At 42.1% G+C, this 21774-nt stretch overlaps 1 protein-coding gene across 1 annotated transcript in view; it reads right to left on the bottom strand.

Moving 5' to 3' along the window:
• The window catches only part of CD38 (CD38 molecule), a 34995-nt gene extending 25342 nt beyond the window's left edge, over window positions 1-9653 (bottom strand). The window contains exon 1 of the mRNA XM_060777949.2: window positions 9236-9653. Coding sequence (XP_060633932.2) covers window positions 9236-9477 — 242 coding nt within the window. The 5' untranslated portion in view covers window positions 9478-9653. The remainder of the gene's footprint in view (window positions 1-9235) is intronic.
• Between the last annotated feature and the right edge of the window lie 12121 nt (window positions 9654-21774).

Below are 21774 nucleotides of genomic sequence, written 5' to 3'. Positions count from 1 at the left end.
TGTTGATAAAGGTTATGGAATTTGAAACTACAGTTCTCCAACCTCTCCTGACAAGGAGCATGAAACAACAGACCCCATCTGGGTGTGGAGGTGGCACCATCAGTTAACATCAAAGTTTACCTGTCCTGGCAAGTTTCGCTTCTTTTACCTGCCTGGATTTGCCCCCTTTTAATAGGAATGACCATGAGGAAAAATCTTGTACTCAGAAAGACTTTAGCCTTTACATATAGCCGTTCCTATTTTATTCAATTAGCTTGGGTACCTGCTGAGGCCTGAGTTATTTGAAAAGAGCATTGTTTGTTTTTGGATGTTAGGTAATATCAGTTTGATGATATGTTACACTATTTCTTAGGAGGGGAAAAACAGTCTTTGCTTTTGTTTTTTTATGAATGCTCCCATTAGAAAATGCATAAGGATGTGAGTGAACTACAATTCCCAAAAATCTTGTGTCAATCCTCCCCAAACTCAGCCAGTATTCACAGTTGGCAGCGTTGGGTCTGTGCACCAAGTGTGATCCAGATGTGTCATCGGCTGGGGTCAGTGTTTTCTGAATACAGGTGAACTGCATGCAACTCCTGAATGCCAAGTTCAATCACTCCCCAAACTCCGCCAGTATACAAAGTTGGCCGTGTTGTGTGTGTGTGTGTGTGTGCGTGCCAAGTTTGATCCAGATCCATTGTCCTGGGTTCAATGCTCTCTGGATAAGGGTGAACTATAACTTCCAGATCCAAGGTCATTCACCCCCAAACCCCGGCTGTATGCACAGTTGGCCATGTTGGGTCTCTGTGACAAGTTTGGTCAAGATCCAACATTAGCTGGGTTCAGTGCTCTCTGGATAAGGGTAAACCACAGCTTCCATATGCCAAGGATAATCTCCCCCAAAGCCTGGCTGTATGCACAGTTGGCCATGTTGGGTCTGTGTGCCAAATTTGGTCCAGATCTGTCATTGGCTGTGATCAGTGCTCTCTGGGCAAGGGCAAACTACAGCTCACATATGCCAAGGTCAATTCTCTTCGACCTCCAGCAGTGTGCATTCTTGGCCATGTTGGGTCTGTATGCCATGTTTGGTCGAGATCCCTCATCTGCTGGATTCAGTATTCTCTGAATACAGGTGAACTATAAGTCTCTGATACCACCCACAAAGCCTGCAAGTATTCACAGTTGGCTGTGTTGGGTCTGTGTGCCAAGTTTGGTCCAGATCTGTCACTTGCTAGCTTCAGTGTTTTTCTTTCTCTCAGTCAGTTCAGCATCATGGATAGTTCAGTCTGACATCTGTAAGGGTGAGTATTTTTCAGTCAGTTTCAATTTTTGGTCAGTGCCTTGGTCCATAATCTACTAAATAAGCGAGGAAGACTTGGATAGATCTACTAAGTGTAATCATACATCTTTTTAGCTTCATGTAAGTACAAATAATTAAAACAATGGTATAGTGGATTGCTGTGAGTTTCCCGGGCTGTATGGCCATGTTCCAGAAGCATTCTCTCCTGATGTTTCACCCACATCTATGGCAGGCATCCTCAGAGGTTGAGAGGTCTGCTGGAAACCAGGCAAATGGGGTTTATATATCTGTGAAATATCCAGGGTGGGAGGAAAAACTCTTGTTTGTTTGAGGCAAGTGTGAATGTTGCACTTGGCCACCTTGATTAGCATTTAATGGCCTTACAGCTTCAAAGTCTGACTGACTGCTGCCTGGGTGAATCCTTTGTTTGGAGGCATTAACTGGCCCTGATTGATTCTTGTCTGGAATTCCCCTGCTTTTTGAGTGTTGCTGATTTTAGAGTTTTTTTTTAAAAAACTGGTAGCCAGATTTTATTCATTTCCATTGTTTCCTCCTTTCTGTTGAAATTGTCCACATGGTTATAAATTTCCATGGCTTCTATGTCAAGTCTGACATGGCAGTTGTTAGAGTGGTCCAGCATTTCTGTGGTCTCAAATGATATGCTGTGCCCAGGTTGGTTTTTTTTAATCCTTTTTAATGTCACTTTGATAATGTTGTTGTTGTTGTCTGTTGTATATGTTTTGATTTTATTGCTGTATTATGTTGTCCGGGCTTGGCCCCATGTAAGCCGCTCCGAGTCCCCATCGGGGAGATGGTGGCAGGGTAGAAATAAAGTTTATTATTTATTATATTATTTATTATTGGTTCATCAGGTGCTCTGCCATGGCTGACTTCTCTGGTTGAATTAGTCTGCACTGCCTTTCATGTTCCTTGATTGGTGTTCGGATATTGCTGCGTTTGGTGGTCCCTATGTAGACTTGTCCACAGCTGCATGATATACAGTATATTCATTTAGATTTGGAAGTGAATGACTCAACATGATTTTTTGCCACAACTTGATGAATTGTAGTGTCTAGATAAACTTCAAATTAAATGGTGAAATAATATATAAAGAAAAACAAAGCGGATGAGGACAAAATAAAGTTTGGTCAATAATTGTATGACTTCAAGTATGTTTGATATTTATTGCAAAACTGGGAACTTGAATAAAAGAGACTTTATCTCCTCACAGACTTGGTCTTTAAATCACTCAAGGTTGGAGGAGATAGCACAGTGATCTTTCCTGGAGCTTAAAATGGAGCAAAGCAAGGTAGTAAAAGGACTGAGAGAGATGCCCTGGGAGTTGTGGTATCTTTTCCAATCACTTGTCCATGACTTGAAGCACAATAATACTTTGCCTCAAAGAAAAAATGAAGATTAAGGTTCAGGATAATCGTGCACATGAATAATTTTAAAAGAATAAAGACAACCCTCTTTATACTGATGTTCAGAAAGTTCAGGTACAGAATGGTACTTTTGTGTTCTCTTTAGATAAGCCAACTGGAATGTTCTTAGAAGTCTTTTGAAAAGGTTAGCATCTTCCTGGAATGGGCCCACGAGGCACATCCAGGACTCAGAGGAGTGGTTCACTATTTCGATGATTTTCTATTCACTGGGAAAGCTGGTACAAATGAATGCAGAGATCTGCTCGAGGCATTTAAGCAATTGACCACTCAGCTAGGTGTCCTGTGTCCTGCTCAGGAGATCAGGGTTAGCCCCGCAATCTATACGGGCCAAGATGTCGGCAGTAGCCTTCTGGTTCAAGGCCCAAGGTTGCAACAGATGAATTTCAGGTGCAGAAATATCTGGAAGGGTGGTCCTCAGTGTATGGCAAGCTCCAGGATGATAGGAAACCTATTTCCCCAGTCATTTTGAAGGGCTTAAGGAAGGTTTGGCCTGTGGTGTGCTCATATCCTTACGAGGTGGCACTTTTTTATGGGGCTGGCCTTACGGCCTTTCGGGGGGTATTAAGGATTAAAGAGCTAGTAGTTGGTTCTAAAGCTGACAAGTCAGGCAGGGCGCTCCTGCTTTCAGAAATCAGTTTTACCCCTACACAGTTGACACTGGTTATAAGGAAATCTAAGACCGGTCAAAGGGCAAGGGGAAATATTAAGTTGTTAGCATGTTCCAATATTGTGCTTTGCCCAGTAAGTGCCATGGCAGCATACATGAGCATCAGGGGGGACAGGCCTGGCCCATTCTTTATACATCAGGATGGTTCTTCCCTTACTAAATACCAGTTCTGGATGAGTTATATTCAGGGTGTTGGAGGCCATGGGGATCAAGGGGCAGAAGTTAGAGACCCATTCCTTTCGAATTGGGGCAGCTTCTGTGGCAGGTGCAATTGGTTATGATGAGGCTCAGATTAAGAACACGGGAAGGTTGAAGTCAGGGACATTTCGGACATATTTAGCCCATTTCCTTATACTAACTGTGATTGTTGTTTCAGGCATGGTTCAGCCACGGCCAAGGTGGTGGGTACTCATCTGTGGACACAGTTACATTGATTGGGCCGAGCATCATACACAGAGGACAACCTTTGGCCAGCACCTGGGTCTACTTGTGGAGGTGGCAGTGGAATGGAAGGGCATAGGGGCCTGCAATTGGAAGGCCTACTTCCTCTTTTGTTCACAGTGGGAACTGGATCCAACCCACCCAACCTGTTGATTGTCCACCTAGGAGGCAACAACCTTGGACTGCTGAAGGGGAAAGCGCTCAGTGAACAAGCGCTAGTTGATTTTTGGACAATAAGGGAGGCATGGCCTCAACAAGGCTGATTTGGTTCACAATTATACCCCGTCACACATGGCTGGCTGGAATTGTTAAGCAAATGGTTCAGTCCCAAAGATGGGTCAACAGGTCAATGCTGAAGGCTTTCAGCACTGGTCTTTCATTAGGCATTCTGAAATTACACATGCCAGACATGAATTCTACTGAGCAGATGGCATTCACCTGTCGGATGCTGGTAACAGTTTCTGTGTGATCTCCAGGAGGGTATTCAGGTTATTTTGAGGAATTTGGTGGGCAATAATGACCAAGCGGACATTGTGGTATCTCTTTCAATCACTTGCCCATGACTTGAAGCACAATAATACTTTGCCTCAAAGAAAAAATGATGGTTAAGGTACAGAATAACCACGCAAGTGAATAATTTACAAAGAATTATTTATAGTGATGTTCAGAAAGCTCAGGTACAGAAAGGTACTTTTGTGTTCTCTCTAGATAAGTGAACTGTAATGTTCTTAGAAGTCCTTGTGCTGGATTTAAGAGTCCTCAAAAGTCAGAGGAAATTAATTATCTTTACTAATACGTCACAATGCATATTGATTGTCAAGTATTCAAAAGCACTTTTTCTTGTTTTAATTGTTACAACCATCTACAAGATAGGTCAATGTTAAGAGCATCTCCATAATACAGTGCGAAGGCAGAGAAAAGTTGTGTTGGGTAAGGACATCTAGGGATGTCTACTTCCTTGGCCAGTAATGCAGATTGGCAATGGTTGGGCAAGGCACAGTTATATAGATCTTGCCTATCCTACAAATGTTTAGCCTTAAGGTGTGTGTACATACACTCTTGTGTAACTACATCATAGCTCTGTGCCTTCAATTTTTCCTGTCTGACACTGTTCTTATTAAAAAGGCAAGATTCAAACTGGGGACTTCTGTTGGCGCCACCGGGGGCTCCAACCCCCACCAATGACTGAGGAAGATCAAACTTGGCACACAGACACCCCCCCCCCCACACACACACACACAACCCACTCTAATTCCCGGTGCAGTTTGTGGGATGACACACCATGAACGATGGGACTGACAGTACCTTCATTCACTTCCTGAGACCACTGTGACCCACACCAATGGCTGATCAAGACCAAACTTGGCACACAGCCCCCAAGACCCACTCTACATCCTGGTGCAGTTTGGAGGAGGATGGACCATGGACGATGGGACTTGCATATGGAAGTTGTAGTTTAGCTTTACTCACTGAACCCAGCTGACATTGGATCTAGACTAAACTTGGAGCACAGACAAACAATGCCTTTCTCAAATAATCCAGGCACCACTGGGTCTCCAAGCTAGGTATAAATAAGGCCAGGACTCGGGTTGGCTCACAAAAGCACTTCAAGTGCTAGACATAAAATAAACAATACATAAGCATATAAATTATGACAGCATAAATTTACAACATAAATTTCAGGAGTGGATCTACCCCTCGGAAGGGAGATTTATTCCTGAAAGAGTTATCATGGGGAAAGGGGTCTCCGCTGAAGCTTTATCACCAATCCTTGTTTCCACATCAAGGCATTTTTTTCAAAATCTAACTATCACAGGGAGAAAACATGAGGTGAAATGTTCTGAACAGCGGCACAAACAGCAAAACAAGCACTGCAGGAGCGTTAACCCCTACTTATGCTAACTAAAGCTAATATATGAGTTTACCTGTTCTGACTTGCATACAAAATCAAGAACAAACCCACAGAACCTAACTTGGGGACTACCTGTACATACATAATGACAGATCTTGGAGATGGGATCAAGTTTAGAATTGAAATTCATTAACATGTCATGCACACCTTTTACACATAGCCTAAAGGTAATTTTACACATGGCTTAAGGTAATCAACTCTTAAACATATCGATGGAAGACTTTCTACAAGTGTTGCTAAGTGGCAATTTTTCTGTTGATTCCACATTTTGATTGGAGCAGCTTATGGGGTGTTCCCCCTCATTTTTTGTATTATTCATTCAATAAGTTAGCAAGAAGTATTTTAATAATTGCGCATGAAGCAAGTGATGTGTATATACTGAACTATCAGAAAGGAAAGGTGTCACTATTTCTGCCTCCCATGTGGACGATTCTGGACTATTTTGATTTATGAGATTTCAGATCAATGATGCTTGACCTATATGGCAAAAGTAGAAATAGCTTGAAAAGTTTGGCCACCTGACCTCCAATGGTTTAAAAACTCCATTGAAAACCAGCATGTGATTCCTGTGTGAATTGAAGTTTCCTGCCTTTTTCTCTGGATCATATATGTGTAGCTATTCTCCCAGGGCCCTTCCGCACAGCCATATAACCCAGAATATCAAAGCAGTAAATCCCACAATATCTGCTTTGAACTGGGTTATCTGAGTCCACACTGCCATATATTCTAGTTCAAAGCAGATAATGTTACAATAATAATGTTTGCTTTCTTGGCCCATTACCTATGTATGTTATTGAATTACAAGTGTGGCAACTAGTCAAGAATAACCACACACTTTTGTGACCAGCAATTAAACAAGCACAGCTGTGTTTGCCTCATTTCTGTGAAATGCCACTTTTCCCTGCTTTTCTCTTCCCCCAAATAAGTAACTGAGCTTTTGGGGTTCTCTAACTGGAAAGCTGGCAAAAATATTTTCTAGATTGCTTTTGATGTAAGAAGCAACATACATGTGTATTCCTATTGTGAATAATATTTATGTTCAGATTCTTGTTCTGAGATTTTGGAGTGGCCATTCCTTTGCTCCAAAAATGAGTTGATCACACTTCCTTATCATTCTAAATGGTGATAAGGCAAAATTCATTTCATATTTTTCCCTATGAGGGATGAATAGGGAAAGATACGGACATATTCCTACCCTGATACTCCTTTTAATGTGAATTTGAGAATCTGCTGCAGTATCTAATCCTATATCTTAATTTTATCTCCCATTCATGAAAACAGATTTCACATGAGTGACATCAGCAGCTTATGAGAAATGCAAGTACGGTGGAGAACAAATGCTTGAAATGCCACTAGCCTTAGGGAATAAAGACCTTTTTTTCTATATCGATACCTTCCTAAATCAGAACAAAGGTTATGGCTTTTAGCTGAAAGCGGTAATGCCTATGTTTTAATTGCTTTTAATGTTGTTTAGATTTTTAACTGAATATTTTAACCTCTGTCCTGACAAAACAGAGGCCCTCCTTGTTGATCGTAAGCCGGATCAGGGTATAGGGTGGCAACCTGTGCTGGATGGGGTTGTACTCCCCCTGAAGTCACAGGTCCGCAGGTTGGGTGTCCTTCTAGACTCATCGCTAACGCTTGAAGCCCAGGCGTCGCCGGTGGCTGGGAGGGCCTTCGCACAATTGAAACTTGTGCGCCAGTTGCGACCGTACCTCATGAAGTTGGATCTGGCCATGGTAGTCCATGCCTTAGTCACCTCCAGACTGGATTACTGTAATGCACTCTACATGGGGCTGCCCTTGAAGACGGCTTGGAAATGTCAATTGGTAGAGAAATCTGGCTGCCACCCATTGGACTACTTGAAGCTTCTGAACAGTCTTCAAAGGCAACCCCACATACCTTCTCAGGGCCCTTTCACACAGCCCTATATCCCAGAATATCAACGCAGAAAATCCCACAATATCTGCTTTGAACTGGGTTATCTGAGTCCACACTCAGATAATGTGGGATTTTCTGCCTTGATATTCTGGATATAGGGCTGTGTGGAAGGGCTCCTTAATGTATTTTTTAAAAGTCTAAACCATGTGATATGGTTAATGTGCACATGTGAATTAGGTTCCTACATGGCCATCGGGTTTAGTTCTGAAAACCTTTGAACACCTGCTCATTTTCATGTACCAGAGAGCAATGATAAAAGAGATGACTGTATACAAGCTAAATAGATCCTTGCAGGAAACTGAATCTCAGTTCTGTAGGAGAAAGAACATGCCATTGCCTACCATATTCAAAGTGACAAATTAGCTGTCACCTCATATCATGAGGATTAAATCCTGGAGTTTCTTCAAAAGTAGGTAACTTCCCAAAAGCACATTCCTGGATGTAAATTATTATGCATCCCATATACAGGTAACAATGCGGTGTGCACTAGACAACACTTGATGTGTGCATGAACATTTTCTATGTGCATGCATGCAAGCAAATACACCACTGTGTCAAATCCAGCATGGCAGCAACATTCATTCTGAACATGGAAGTAAATGGGAAGGGGAGGCATATTTTTCTTGAAAGGACTTCACAGAACTTCACAGAACATTTATTATATGATTCGTCTTCTACATAGCCAACTATCCCACAGAGGCACATTTAGCATTGCAATTGATAAAGTTCAAAGAAAGCTATTGCAAAACACTGATAAGGTTCAATAAATAAGTCTTGCTATCAAGTTTATACATTATGCCCACAAACAAAAATTAACAGCCACACATGTTAACATTTATTTAGGATTTTCAGTTCTTTTCTCTAAACCTTAATCTAAAAGTCTATAGCTATAACCATAAATGTTCAACAATGGGATTATTTCTGAGTAAATATGAATGGGATCATAGTCCATACATATACATGTAAATATGCATAACAGTACACTGTGAGGTCCAAACCAGGAAAAGAAATTCTCCAGTTCAAATATTACTTTTTTCATGACTCACAAGATGACATTAAGCAAACCCGAAGTCCACAAGATCCTGCTTCTTCTCCCACATACAATGTGGCAAAAATAATGGGAGCATTGTTGTAAGGACAATTAAGCTATTAAAACAGTGAGCATTTTGAACCTTCTGTGGCACTCAATGTCTTTTCCCATTTAGTCTCTCTCTCTTTCACACACAAAACCCAAAGCGATTATATTCCATCCTTAATTTCATTTACAATTCCAGCTTCCTGTTCTAAATATCATATTTTATTTGGTCATTCCTATGCCTCAACTACTGAACAATAAGCAAAACATTTGATACATAGAGTTTTATAGATTTCCTTCAGTCACATCCATAAATAGGGCGAAGTAGCTCTTCTCCGAAAAAAGTTGGCAACCCTGCTTACTGGAAGTATTTACAAGAATGGAATGAGAAAGGCAACACAAGAGAGGAGTTGGTCTGACTTTGGAAAGGAAAGGAAAGGATAGGAAAGGAAGAAAATAAAAGAAAGAGGCTCACCTGAGTTCGGAGTTCACTGTGGCCACATAGTTGTAACATCTCCCCAGGACGATTTCACGCAGATGTGGGGTAGTCCCCCTGCCTCTCCACTCCAGCAGTATTTCTGATTTGGGGCCCTCCTTTCTTCCCTGAATGATCACAACAAGCAACACAACTACAACTAGCGTAACTAAGGGGATAATGGTCGCTGCCAGTATCAGCTTGTGCCGCCGGGTCCTGGTCGAACTATTTGGAAAGGGCATCTTGATGGAAGTTCCTGAGAAGCAACAGCAGCTGCTGTGTCTCTTTCCTTTCTCCCTGGCAGGAGAGCGACAGCCTAAGGTCACACAGTGTTCCAGTGCCTCCTCCCTTTCTTTTCCTTTCTCTTTCTGTCCACAGGCTCACTCAAGCAAGTGAATTCCACCCAGCACAGGAGCCCATGGAGCATTTCAATTGGCCCAAAGCAAGAACAGTTTCCTCAAAACAAGGGGAGATAAAACTCATTCAGCCCACTGAGAGAACAATAGCCTTTGCAGATTTGCAGGGCACTGGAGTGACAAGTCGGTCCTGTTTTTTTGACACTAGACTATCCTTTGGTTTTCTTGGTAGCAAGCATCATATACCCCACCCCTGCAAAAAATGTGGCAGGATTATTTTGTAAAATCAATCAAAGGCTATTTGAGCCAGAAGAAGAAACCTCCAAGGGCCCTTCCAGACAGGCCCTATATCCCAGGATCTGATCCCAGGTTTTCTGCTTTAAACTGGATGATATGAGTCCGCACTGCAACATAATCTGGGATAATGAGAAATACTGGGATCAGATTCTGGGATATAGGGCCTGTCTGGAAGGGCCCCACGGTATTAAAATATTGCTGTCATGTATACACAGGCATGGACCATTGCGGTTTGGGCACTGGCCTCTGACTCTGGAGATCAGGGTTTGAATCCCTACTCCACCATAGAAACCCAGTAAATGAGCACAGGCAAGCCACACTCTCTCAGCCTCATCTTGCCAAGAAACTCCTGTGATATATTCACCTTAAGTCACCATAATTGGAAGCAACTTGAAGGCATACATCATTATCATCAACACCAAACATATGGCAAAAGTGCATAAGCCTTCTCTTCCAGTGTGTTTGTGCTTAAGCCACAGCTACAAATCTTCTGGTTTAAGGAAACTGGAGAAGCATCGTTTTCAAAACTTTTTTTATATTTAAAAATGTTATTAACAAGATATTTTTATTTATTTATTTCGAACATTTTTACCCCGCCCTTCTCAACTCCTAGGGGGACTCAGGGTGGCTTCCAATTGGCAACAATTTGATGCCACATCATAAAATACAAAACAGCAATTATAACAGTTAAAAAACATAAACATTAAGACATAAATATTAAAACAGTATACTTACAGTCCATTGAGCTATTACCGGTCTGGTGGCTATTTAACTAGCTATATACTATTGAGTACTTCACTTAACTTATCCAAATCCACTTCCAAGCCATAGTCAAACATTATCAATTGTCCTTCAGGAAACCTAATTTCCTGAAGGCCTGGTCCCACATCCATGTTTTAACCTTCTTTCTAAAGGTAATGAGGGATGATGATTTCCCCAGGAAGTGAATTCCATAGGTGGGGGACTACCACTGAGAAGGCCCTGTCCCTCGTCCCCGTCAACCGTGTTTGAGACAGCGACGGGGCCGAGAGCTGGACCTCCCCAGAAGATCTTAAACTCTGAGGTGGGACGTAGGAGGAGATATATTTGGACAGGTACGCTGGACTGGAGCCATATAGGTAGCAAGATAATAATTTAGCATAGCGTAGCAGCCTGCTATGCCAATTGGGCTTCTTGTGGAATCTTAAAAGACAAAGCTATGGATTATAATTTATCTTTTAAAATGATTTTGGTAATGTCTTTGGTAAAGCAGAGTATATTTCCTAGATATAGAGGAATCAGTTCTGTGCTCTGCCACTGCACCTATTATGGCAAACCTAGGTTGCCAAGGACAATGACAATTCCTTAACAAGCTAAATAATACGATATATTTATGTCACTTGCACTTGGTACCTGCTTGCATAAATATGAAAAATGTTAGGCATTCATTTGAACATGTAATATGTGAGCTACACCTGAGATTTCCTAAGGAAACCTTCAGTGTTTAATGTATTGTTGAAAGCTTTCATGGCCGGAATCACTGGGGTGTTGTAGGTTTTTTCGGACTATATGGCCATGTTCTAGAGGCATTATCTCCCGATGTTTTACCTCAACTATGGCAAGCATCCTCAGAGGCATCCTCACTACCTCTGAGGATGCTTGCCATAGATGCAGGCGAAATGTCAGGAGAGACTGCCTCTAGAACATGGCCATATAGCTAAAAAAAAAAACCTACAACACTTCAGTGTTTAACATTCTGCAAGCCTGCATTTACCACCATGAAGTAAAGCAAGCAGATTTTAGACACCATTAAATGAGAAGTAGAGTTATTTCATGATATATTATAATTTTATTTGAGAAGCAGAAAAAATGGATTTTCCATTTTAATCCAACCCTGTAAACTAGTCCTGATCTGAAGGGCCAATGTGGAGTATCATTTTTTGCAGGTGTGAATGGACTCCAGTCCATTACAGAGGATACTAGATGGAGTATTTGATGTGTGTTGCAGTAGTCTATTCAAGATTTAACAAGAGCATGGACTACCATGGCCAAATTTGGCTTCTCAAGGTACAGGCACAGCTGGAACACAAGTTTTAATTGTGCGAAAGCTCCCCTGCCCATTGTCGAAACCAGGGGTTTCAGGCTCAGCGATGAATCCAGGAGGACTCCCAAGCTGCAAATCTGTGTCTTCAGGTGGAGTGTAGCACAAGCTGTAACCCTATGCCCTGTTCAGCCTTTTGACTGACCAGGAGTACCTCTGTCTTATCTTGATTCAGTTTGTTTGCTGTCATCCTGATTGTCACAGCTGCCAAGCACCGGTTCAGGACCTGGACAGCCTCCTTAGCAGTCGGTGGAAAGGAGAAAGTGCATGTCCCTACAGGAGCCTATGCCAATTCAATGTATGTATGCACATGGAAGATATGATACCATTTTGGCCCAATCTACAGTATACTGTAATGCAGCTTCAAGACAACTTGAAACTGCAGCAGCCACAAAATGTATACCACCAATTCGCACTATGCCTCACATTAAAGGAGATAATAGCACATTTGTAAAAATCCCAGGAAAGTCCAAGTTAAGCCATAAAATGCTCTGTAGCAGATCTCAGTATATCCCAAATGCAGTGCAAAAGCAGCTCTACATTATGTGAAGTGCATTGTAGACACCCGCCCCTGTTGAATCACATGATATAATCTAGATAATCTAGAATAGGAACTGCCCAGAAATGCCCCAAGGGTATGGCTGGGAAGCAGGAAGCTAATTCAGCTCTTGGAAGGTGTAATTGATTATCTCAATTCTTAACTGATGCACATCTCTATAGGAAATGGGGCGGAGGGCTGCACAGTAGCTTGAGGCTACTTCCCTTTACAATGTAGTCATCATCCTGGCCTGAAACCAATACCAGCCATGTTGACCTAATCATCTGCACAGTGAAACCGGTTTAACTCAAATCAATTCCAAATTGAATTATAGTGTCAGTGTAGATATGCCACTTCTGGCCAATGTTCCCAAGTCTTCTGTTTCTGCCATATACGTTTAGAGATAAATTGAATTAAGCTAAATGCAAAAGCAGGATTGAGTTATCTCATTGGATCACTGAAATAGAATGGAATATGTGAACTTATGTGACTTCTAGGAGCTCTGCATTTCTCAATAGTTCTTTTTTCTTATTTTCTCTTCTGCAAATGTGCACATGAGCAGAGGAATTAAAATATAACAAATACTACTGATGACCCTTCCAGCTGCTGCACAACCATGGCAAGACCCTTCTTCCTCATCCCCTCTCTATAGGTGACTCGCTCCAAGCAACACACAAAGTCTATTCTTCATTTCTATTTTCTTTTTATTATTGTTATTGCTATCAAAACTCTATAAAAGGAAAGCAAATGTACATGAACCTATGAACTCCAATAACCTCCCTTGAGCAATGCCAGATACCATATTCTATGCCCTGTGTGAGAACCTGAGATGGGACATAATCTGGGGGACAAAGGACCCCCTTGTATCACAGCAGAAGTCCAGCTGTTCATCGGTTCCCCTTTTTGGATCCCAGCTACCTATGGGACAAAGGTCCAGGACAAAACTGTAATTATGATCCCATCACCAAATATACATTTTGGGGACTGTCCCCTGACATGGGGAGATGTCTGGGACAAGAACTTCCATTGTGGACATAGTCCTGTCAGATCAGTTTTTGGATATTCTTTTTTGTGATACATTCCATCACCATACACCCAGGGTGGGCACAACCTCTTGAGCTCCCTCCCTCGGACCACCTACGCTAGCTCATTGAAAGCCTCAGGGCTTCCTGGTACATCTGGGAGGAGATCCTCAGCTACATCACCAGCACATCCGCTAATCGGAGCAGGAGCCAGCTTGGACCCACCTCCCAGTCAATCAGAGGCCAAGGAGGACGATGGCCATCTTATTAAAGCTGCCCAATCAGGGAAGAGGGAGGGAATTTTCAAAACTGGACATTGGGTATGAATGGAAACTTATGTCTATAAAAATGTCTATTTTATGAACATACTTTACATTTTGTACTTTTGAGCAAACGTGCTGTATGAGTGTCCTTTTTGCGCAAATCGAATAAAGCCTCTGTTATTTGCCTTCATCCTGGTGAGATTTTCCATTCTTGATTAGTATTCCTCAGTTAGCTAAGCTTGTCAGGTATCTCTCAGCTTTCCGAGAGACATAGAAATCCTCTAAATATCGGCATCAGTACCATTCACAAATAACTTCTGGAAGGGACCAGGGCCCTTTCATACAACATAACTACAGCCATATCTTGTTAGCAAAGTCATTTTTTCCCAGTATAACACTGGTGAAAATGGGCTGGATTTTGGTGGTGGTTTACAGCAGTAAATAATGCAATAAAACTTGAATTGGGGGAAATTGGGTTCTTCTCAAGCCTAGGATATTGTTAGAATATCTCTCTTACATACTGACTTAGGTGATCCCTCGTTGGCCGAGTAGGATAGTCTTCCAGGATCAGAATTCTTGTGGGTCCGTAGGTGGCTGGGGAGCCCTATTCTTGATCTGCATCTTCTTCCACAGTGAGGGCATTGGTTTCCAGGTGGAAGGCGGTCCCGGTTGGGGTCGGCTTGACGCGCCTTCCTCTTGGCACATTTCTCTTTTTCGCCCTCCATTCATGCCTTTTCAAATTCTGCAACACTGCTGGTCACAGCTGACCTCCAGCTGGAGCGCTCAAGAGCCAGGGCTTCCCAGTTCTCAGTGTCTATGCCAGAGTTTTTAAGGTTGGCTTCGAGCCCATCTTTAAATGTCTCTCTATCAACCCATAGATTCTCTCATTGAGCATGTGTGAGCAGAAAAGTGGGGAGTACAGGAGAGAAAATTTAAGCCTCATCAGCTGCCTCCAGCATGTTTTTTTATAAAAAGATAGATTTATGGATTTTATCACATGAACCTGCTATTCCACTATTGTTGTGTTATCATTGATAGCAGATACATACTGTGTTGAACATCTTCTACATCACACCTCTCTTCATTAGTGCAGTTGTGCCAATTCACCAGTTCATAGCCCCACAATTGGACATTCACAAACCCTTGTAAGCCCACCTTTCAACAGTACTGCTGTTCCTTAATTACTTACTTTTTATAAACTAATCAGATAGTTTATCCTGAGAATGAATGAATGAGAGAATTAGTAAACACTACAGAGATGGGCAAATCAACTCAGTTATTGAAAGAAACCTGTAATGAACAATCTGAACAAGAATGGAACCTATTTACATTTTATTTGGTACTTAGTAAAAGTAACAGCTTGCCAAATTCCCCCCGGGAATCTGGGGCAAAGAACTACTTTTTCCCTGAGAATCCAGCAGAGTGACATGTAAACAAATGAAACCCAGATGGAACTGGCTGCAACTGTTTACACGGCCATTTCATGTTTTCTGGGCTTGGAGAGATTGGGGACATGGGATGGCACTGTCTCCCTCCTATTCTTATCATAGCCCTAACCAGTGGCTGCAACATGGCTAGTGTCCATTGCTTGCTGCCTGGAGGGATGTTGGCCGGAGTGCCAGGATGATCAGGGAAGGGAGGGGGGAAAGGAAGGAACAATTCCTCTTCTCTGTCTCTCACATCTCTCTGGTGCCCTGGCCAACACCATTCCAGGCAACAAGCTATTGACACTAGCCACATTGTGCCTGCTTGCTACTGCTACAAAAAGATTTTGAAGGGGTGGCTGCCTAGTAGTGGAGAATTGGGTTCGACACTGCTGTACGGTCAGGACTACTCCCTAGCTCCTCAGTGGTCCTACGGCTTGTGGTCAAAGTCATTCCAGAGGTGATGGCGGTTAAAGTAGTGTCAAACTGTATAGATTCTAAAACATAGATGCACCTTACCAGAAAGAGCTTGAACCACCTGCTGAGAGGTGGAAAATCTGAAGTATTGTGTTCTGGCATATCAGAGGCTGAAACAAACGGAGTTTAAACATCAACATACAGTAATGGGAAAATGACATTGTAATCTAACTGGCATTTTAAGCAAATAATCTTTATTATTTTTCAAATCAAATTCTTCCCATTAAGACCACAAAAGCTATTTAGACAAACCACTGGATCATCTGCTATCTGCCAATAAGCATGTTTTTTGGCTTTCATTTAGTGCCATCTAGAGGATACTTTATTGTGTGTATACTAAACTGACAAAGTTAATTTGTCATGGTAGCTCGGATACACCTTTCCATAGGTAAAGAGACTATTTCTTTGGAGATTGTTGTTTTTGTGTGCATTCAAAATATTTCCACCTTATAGAGTTTTCTAGGGCCGAGAGTGTGCAACATGTCCAAGGTCACCCAATAGGTTTTCATGACTGAATGGGGATTTGAAGCCTTGTCTCCATAGTCTTAGGCTGAATTTACACTCATCTGTATCCCAGGATTTGTACCCTGATTATCTGCTCTGAACTGGATTATATGAGCCTACACTGCCAGATAATCTGGGATAAGCATATAATTTGGGATCAGATCCTGGAATATATGGCAGTGAAGATCCATCTTAGCCCCCATATAAACTCACCATTTACTGCAGTCAAAAATGGTTTGGCTATGCAGATAACATAGGATATCCTGGAACCAGTTTGAGGTCCAGATGGTGACTGCATAAAGAGCACTGATGCACATTAAGGGTTTTCTTTCACACACTTTTGTGGGAGTTTATTGTCTGACTGCCACAGTTTGAAGCTAGCTTTGAACTGCTTTAAATTGTCAGTGCAAATGTGGCTATTGTCCAACATGCAAACAATTATGCCAAGCTTGCTCCTATGTGAAGTCAAAACCAAAGATCAGAGCTGTGATCCAACCAAATGAAAGCCATAAAGGTAGTCTTGGATGACACACACTTCCTTGACCCATTTCAAAAAAGCTTCTGAGCTGGATAGAGTTGAGACTGCTATGGTCACCCCTGATAGATTGCATTCGCAGCTTGGAAGTGTACCTGGATCCGTCTCTCCAAACATAAGCCCAGGTAGATGCAACTGTCAGGAGTGCTTACTACCAGCTTTGACTGATATGCCAACTGTGTCTTCCTAGATTTGGAGGACCAAAAGATGGTAGTGCACACGATGGTAATCTCAAGTCTGGACTTCTGCAGGCGCTTTACCTAGGGCTACCTTTGTGCCAAATTCAGAAACGTTAGCTGGTTCAAAATGCGGAAGCCAGATTGGTTACAGGAACATCCAGGAGTGAACATATTACACCTATCCTAAAGTCACTCCACTGGTCGCTGGTTAGTTTCCAGCCATAATACAAGGTGTTCATTTTGATCTGTAAAGCCCTACATGGTTTGGGTTCCGGTTCTGGTTACCTACAGTATCGCCTTACAATCCGCCCCAAAAACTTAGCTTGTCTGGTCTATTCCAGACAGAACCCGACTGGCAATTGTTGTCCAAAGGACCTTTTCATTGGCCACCCCAAGACTGTGAAACAACCTGCTGGAAGATCTCTAACAGCTAAATGAGCTGTTAGAGCAGGCCTACCCATGAATTTTAAACTAGTGCTGTGTTTTTATGTGTTTTAATTATTCTGTAACCTGGCTTGAGCCACAAGGAGAGGGGGAAGGAGGTTAACTTGCTTAAAATAATACTTCTGATCAGGAACACAAATCCCAGTTTCTTCCAGATTGTCCTAGAAAGAGGAGGAGAGTTAATCTGGGTTATTTCAAACACATCTGAGAAAATGGGACAACAGAGGATCAACCAGAGGTGTCTCTTTCAAACTGGGATAGTTGGAAGGAATGCAGTGGTAAGATGAGACACTTGTGAAACACTTGAATCTACTAGAATATTGCTCAGGGTCACTGTTGATTTTATGGTCCTGGTACCCTAAACACTTTTGCTCTGCAACTAAAACAATGTTCATGAGTTTATCTGACCCAATTTGTAGGAAAAATATTCTCAACAATTCCCTTTGCCCTGGGTTTATTTCAATTGCTGCAAAGTTCAAAGTGCAAAAGTAATTTGTACTCCGTTCAACAGGAGGGGAAGGAAGGACAGAATCTTTCCCTTCCCAGTAGATCCAGGCAAAAACTGGTACAGCCTCTTCTTGCTTTGGAACAGTATATCCTGTGTGATATGACTTCAAATTGCTTCTGAAAGGAAGCAAATGGAATGAACGCACTTTCAAAACACAGGGGAGATGGAGAGCCATTCCAGTTAAACAGAATTTTCTTTGAGGAGACCCCTTTGAATAATCACACCCAGATCTGCGCACAAACATCCTGATTTTTATTTGTGAAAGGGTATACTACTGGGGCCCCTGGTGGCACAGCAGGTTAAACCGATGAGCTGCTGAACTTGCTAACCAAAAGATTGGTGGTTCGAATCCGGGGAGCAGGGTGAGCTCCCGCTGTTAGGCCTAGCTTCTGCCAACCTAGCAGTTCAAAAACATACAAATGTGAGTAGATCAATAGGTACCGCTTCTGCGGGATGGTAAAGATGCTGCATGTAGTCATGCTGACCACATGATCTTGGAGGTGTCTAAGGAAAATGCCGGCTTTTCGGCTTAGAAATGGAGATGAGCACCACCCCGCAGAGTCAGATGACTAGACTTAATATCAGGAGAAACCTTTACCTTTACCTTTATTGCTACTGTGGGCTTAGCCCCATCTCTGACCCACTCACTCAAACCATGAACACTAGGTGGCCCTACTAGCTGTACCGCTACCACCAGAATAGCCTCTTGCCTCACAGGCACACACAGTCCCACCACAGAAAATTGAAAAATTGATGACAGAGGTAAAAATGTCTGGTTTTAGACCTTTCATAGGGACCAAGCAATTTATGGCTGTGCGTGCAAAACAAGAAGCAGTACATTTTCTGTTTGTTTTTTTTGTTTTTTTTACACATTGAAAGTATATTTTTGTCCAGAAAGTAGAACATTGTCCCTTAGTTTCATTGGGCAAGCTGGGAATTGGAAAAAACTGCAGCACATCCCACTGTTACCAGAAGTCTAATTGGCAGACAAGGCTTTTTTTCTCTTTAGGGTTGCCTAGGCTATGGAACATCCTCCCACAGAAACTTGCACGGCTCCCACACTACTGGCATTCTAACATTGCTTGGAAACTGTTGTTTTCTTGGCCTAGAGAGTGATATTTTGTTTCTTTGGTTTGCTGCTAAAATTTTGTTGCTATGATGCCACCTTGATTTTTGTGTGCAAAATAAAAAGTTACACTGCACTCTGAACAAAACAACAAATTATTGAGCTGCTATTTTCTAATACAGCTATAATGTTGTTATTTATGATTATTCTTTATACCCCATTTTTCTATCCAGAGACTGAAAGTGGCTTACAATAAAACAGATACAATACAATTTAAAACCTGAAGAACATACAAACATTAACATAGAATTAAATATTAATGGTATAAAAATAAACAGTGTAAATCCTTAAAACTAGTTTAAAATGTATTCAAAGCCAAAACCACAGTGCCCTCTAAACCAGTTTCTCAGCCTTCCTAATGCTGCAATCCCTTAATACAGTTCCTCATTTTGGGGTGACCCCCCAACCATAAAATTATTTTCATTGCTACTTCATAACAGTAATTTTGCTACTGTTATGCATTATAATGTAAATATCTGATATGCAGGATATATTTTCATTCACTGGACCAAATTTGGCACAAATACCCAATCAATACACTCATATTTGAAGACAGTGGGGTTGGGGGTGGGGGGGGCACAACTGATTTTGTCATTTGGGAGTTGTAGTTGCTGGGATTTATAGTTCTCCTACAATCAAAGAGCATTCTGAACTCCACCAGAAAGATCTAATACCTTGATATTCTGGGTTATATGGCTATGTGAAAGGGCAGTCAGATAACCCAGGGCCCTTCCACACAGCCCTATATCCCAGAATACCAAGGCAGAAAATCCCACAATATCTGCTTTGAACTGGGTTATCTGAATCCACACTGCCATGTATTCCAGTTCAAAGCAAATAATGTTGGATTTTATTCAGCTCTGTGGAAGGGGCCCCAGTTCAAAGCAGTTATTGTGGGACTTTTTGCTTTGATATTCCAGGTTATGTAATAATAATACTAATACTTCATTTGTATTCCGTCCTATGTCCCCAAGGGGACTCAGGGCGGATTCCTACAGACAAAAAGGCAAAAATTCAATGCCTTGAAAAATAATAGACACAAATAAACAAACCAACTAAATCCCAAAGTAGACCAACATCTAAAACCAAGTTATAAACACACAATCTAACATTAAGAACCTGATCTAATAATTAACATAAAAGTACAACCATTTGTTTTTAAAAACACACACACATAAAAGATCGTTTGCAATGTTTAAAATTAATTATATGGCCAGTAGTGTCAACAAGGCCAACAAAGTCATCAAAGCCCATACGCAATAGTAATTTCCAAACAGGGCCTACTTAGCTGTGCATCCGTCATCCAATCCTCCTCCTCTCCATATGCTAGTGTGTAGAAATTAGTTTTTAACTATTTTATTATAATCATATGGCTGTGTGGAAGGGCCCTTACTGGCAGCTTCCCCGTTTACAATGGAGGACCCTCCCTAAAGGAGGGCAACTAAAATTATCAAGGGTCTGGAGAACATGACCTATGAGGAGTGGCTTAAAGAGCTGGGCATGTTTAGCCTGAAGAAGAGAAGGCTGAGAGGAGACATGATAGCCATGTATAAATACGTGAGAGGAAGTCATAGGGAGGAGGGAGCAAGCTTGTTTTCTGCTGCCCTGGAGACTAGGATGTGGAACAATGGCTTCAAACTACAAGAAAGGTGATTCCACCTGAACATTAGGAAGAACTTCCTATGAGAGCTGTTCAGGAGTGGAACTCTCTGCCTGAGTGTGGTGGAAGCGCCTTCTTTGGAGTTTTTTAAGTACAGGCTGGATGGCCATCTGTCGGGGGTGCTTTGAATGTGATTTTTCTGGTTCTTGGCAGGGGGTTGGACTGAATGGTCCACAAGGTCTCTTCCAACTCTATAATTTTATGATTCTATGATATTATCTACTTTGAACTTGATTATATCAGTCTACACTACCATATAGTCCAGTTCAAATAATTTAATCTGGATTTTATATGGCAGTGTAGAAGGGGCTTCCATCTCAGTGTGCCACGGTCCAGACTAAAATCGCTTTTCAATTGGAGATAACTTGCCTGAAGGTTGTTGCCTTATCACATGATATATTTGTGCTCACAAAGTTCTACTGCAAATAATCTCCATTCACGGTAGGATAGCGTCACAAAGTCTATTTACAACAGAGAAAAGCAAATTCTCAGACTTGTATAAACCTAACCAAAGATGTTTTCTTCCTATGCAAGGTGGGTTGAAGTGCAGCCATTTTCTGACTGCCCACATTGTTTTTCTCAGCAGAAAAAACGGCCTCAAAATTTGGGAACTCTTCGAAAAGGCATTTATGTGCAAGGACCCATGCAGCAAGAAAGGAGATTTCACCTGAACATTAGGAGGAACTTCCTATGAGAGATGTTCAGCAGTGGAACTCTCTGCCCTAGAGTGTGGTGAAGGCTCTTTCTTTGGAAGCTTTTAAACAGAGGCTGGATGGCCATCTATCGGGGGTGCTTTGAATGCAATTTTCCTGCTTCTTGGCAGGGGGTTGGACTGGATGGCCCAACTCTGATTCTATATCCCAGGATCTGATCTCAGGTTGCCTGCTTTAAACTGGATTGAGTCCGCACTGCCATATAATCTGGGATAAAGGGAAAACCTGGGATCAGACTCTGGGATGTAGGGCCTGCCTGGAAGGGCCCTGAATGGAAATCTCCCTGGTTTTCAAGGGCGGCGCTGAAACATGGCGTCTCCCCAACGGCGCACTCGGAAATCGCCTCTTCCGCCTCGTTTGGGTCTACGCTTCGCACGTGACCTGTGAAGCAACCTGCCAGCGCATGCGCCTTC

This window comes from Anolis sagrei, chromosome 5 (assembly GCF_037176765.1).
Source record: "Anolis sagrei isolate rAnoSag1 chromosome 5, rAnoSag1.mat, whole genome shotgun sequence".
NCBI classification, from domain to species: domain Eukaryota; kingdom Metazoa; phylum Chordata; class Lepidosauria; order Squamata; family Dactyloidae; genus Anolis; species Anolis sagrei.
Note: the sequence above shows the minus strand (reverse complement) of the source record. Positions and strands in the feature narration are given on the sequence as shown.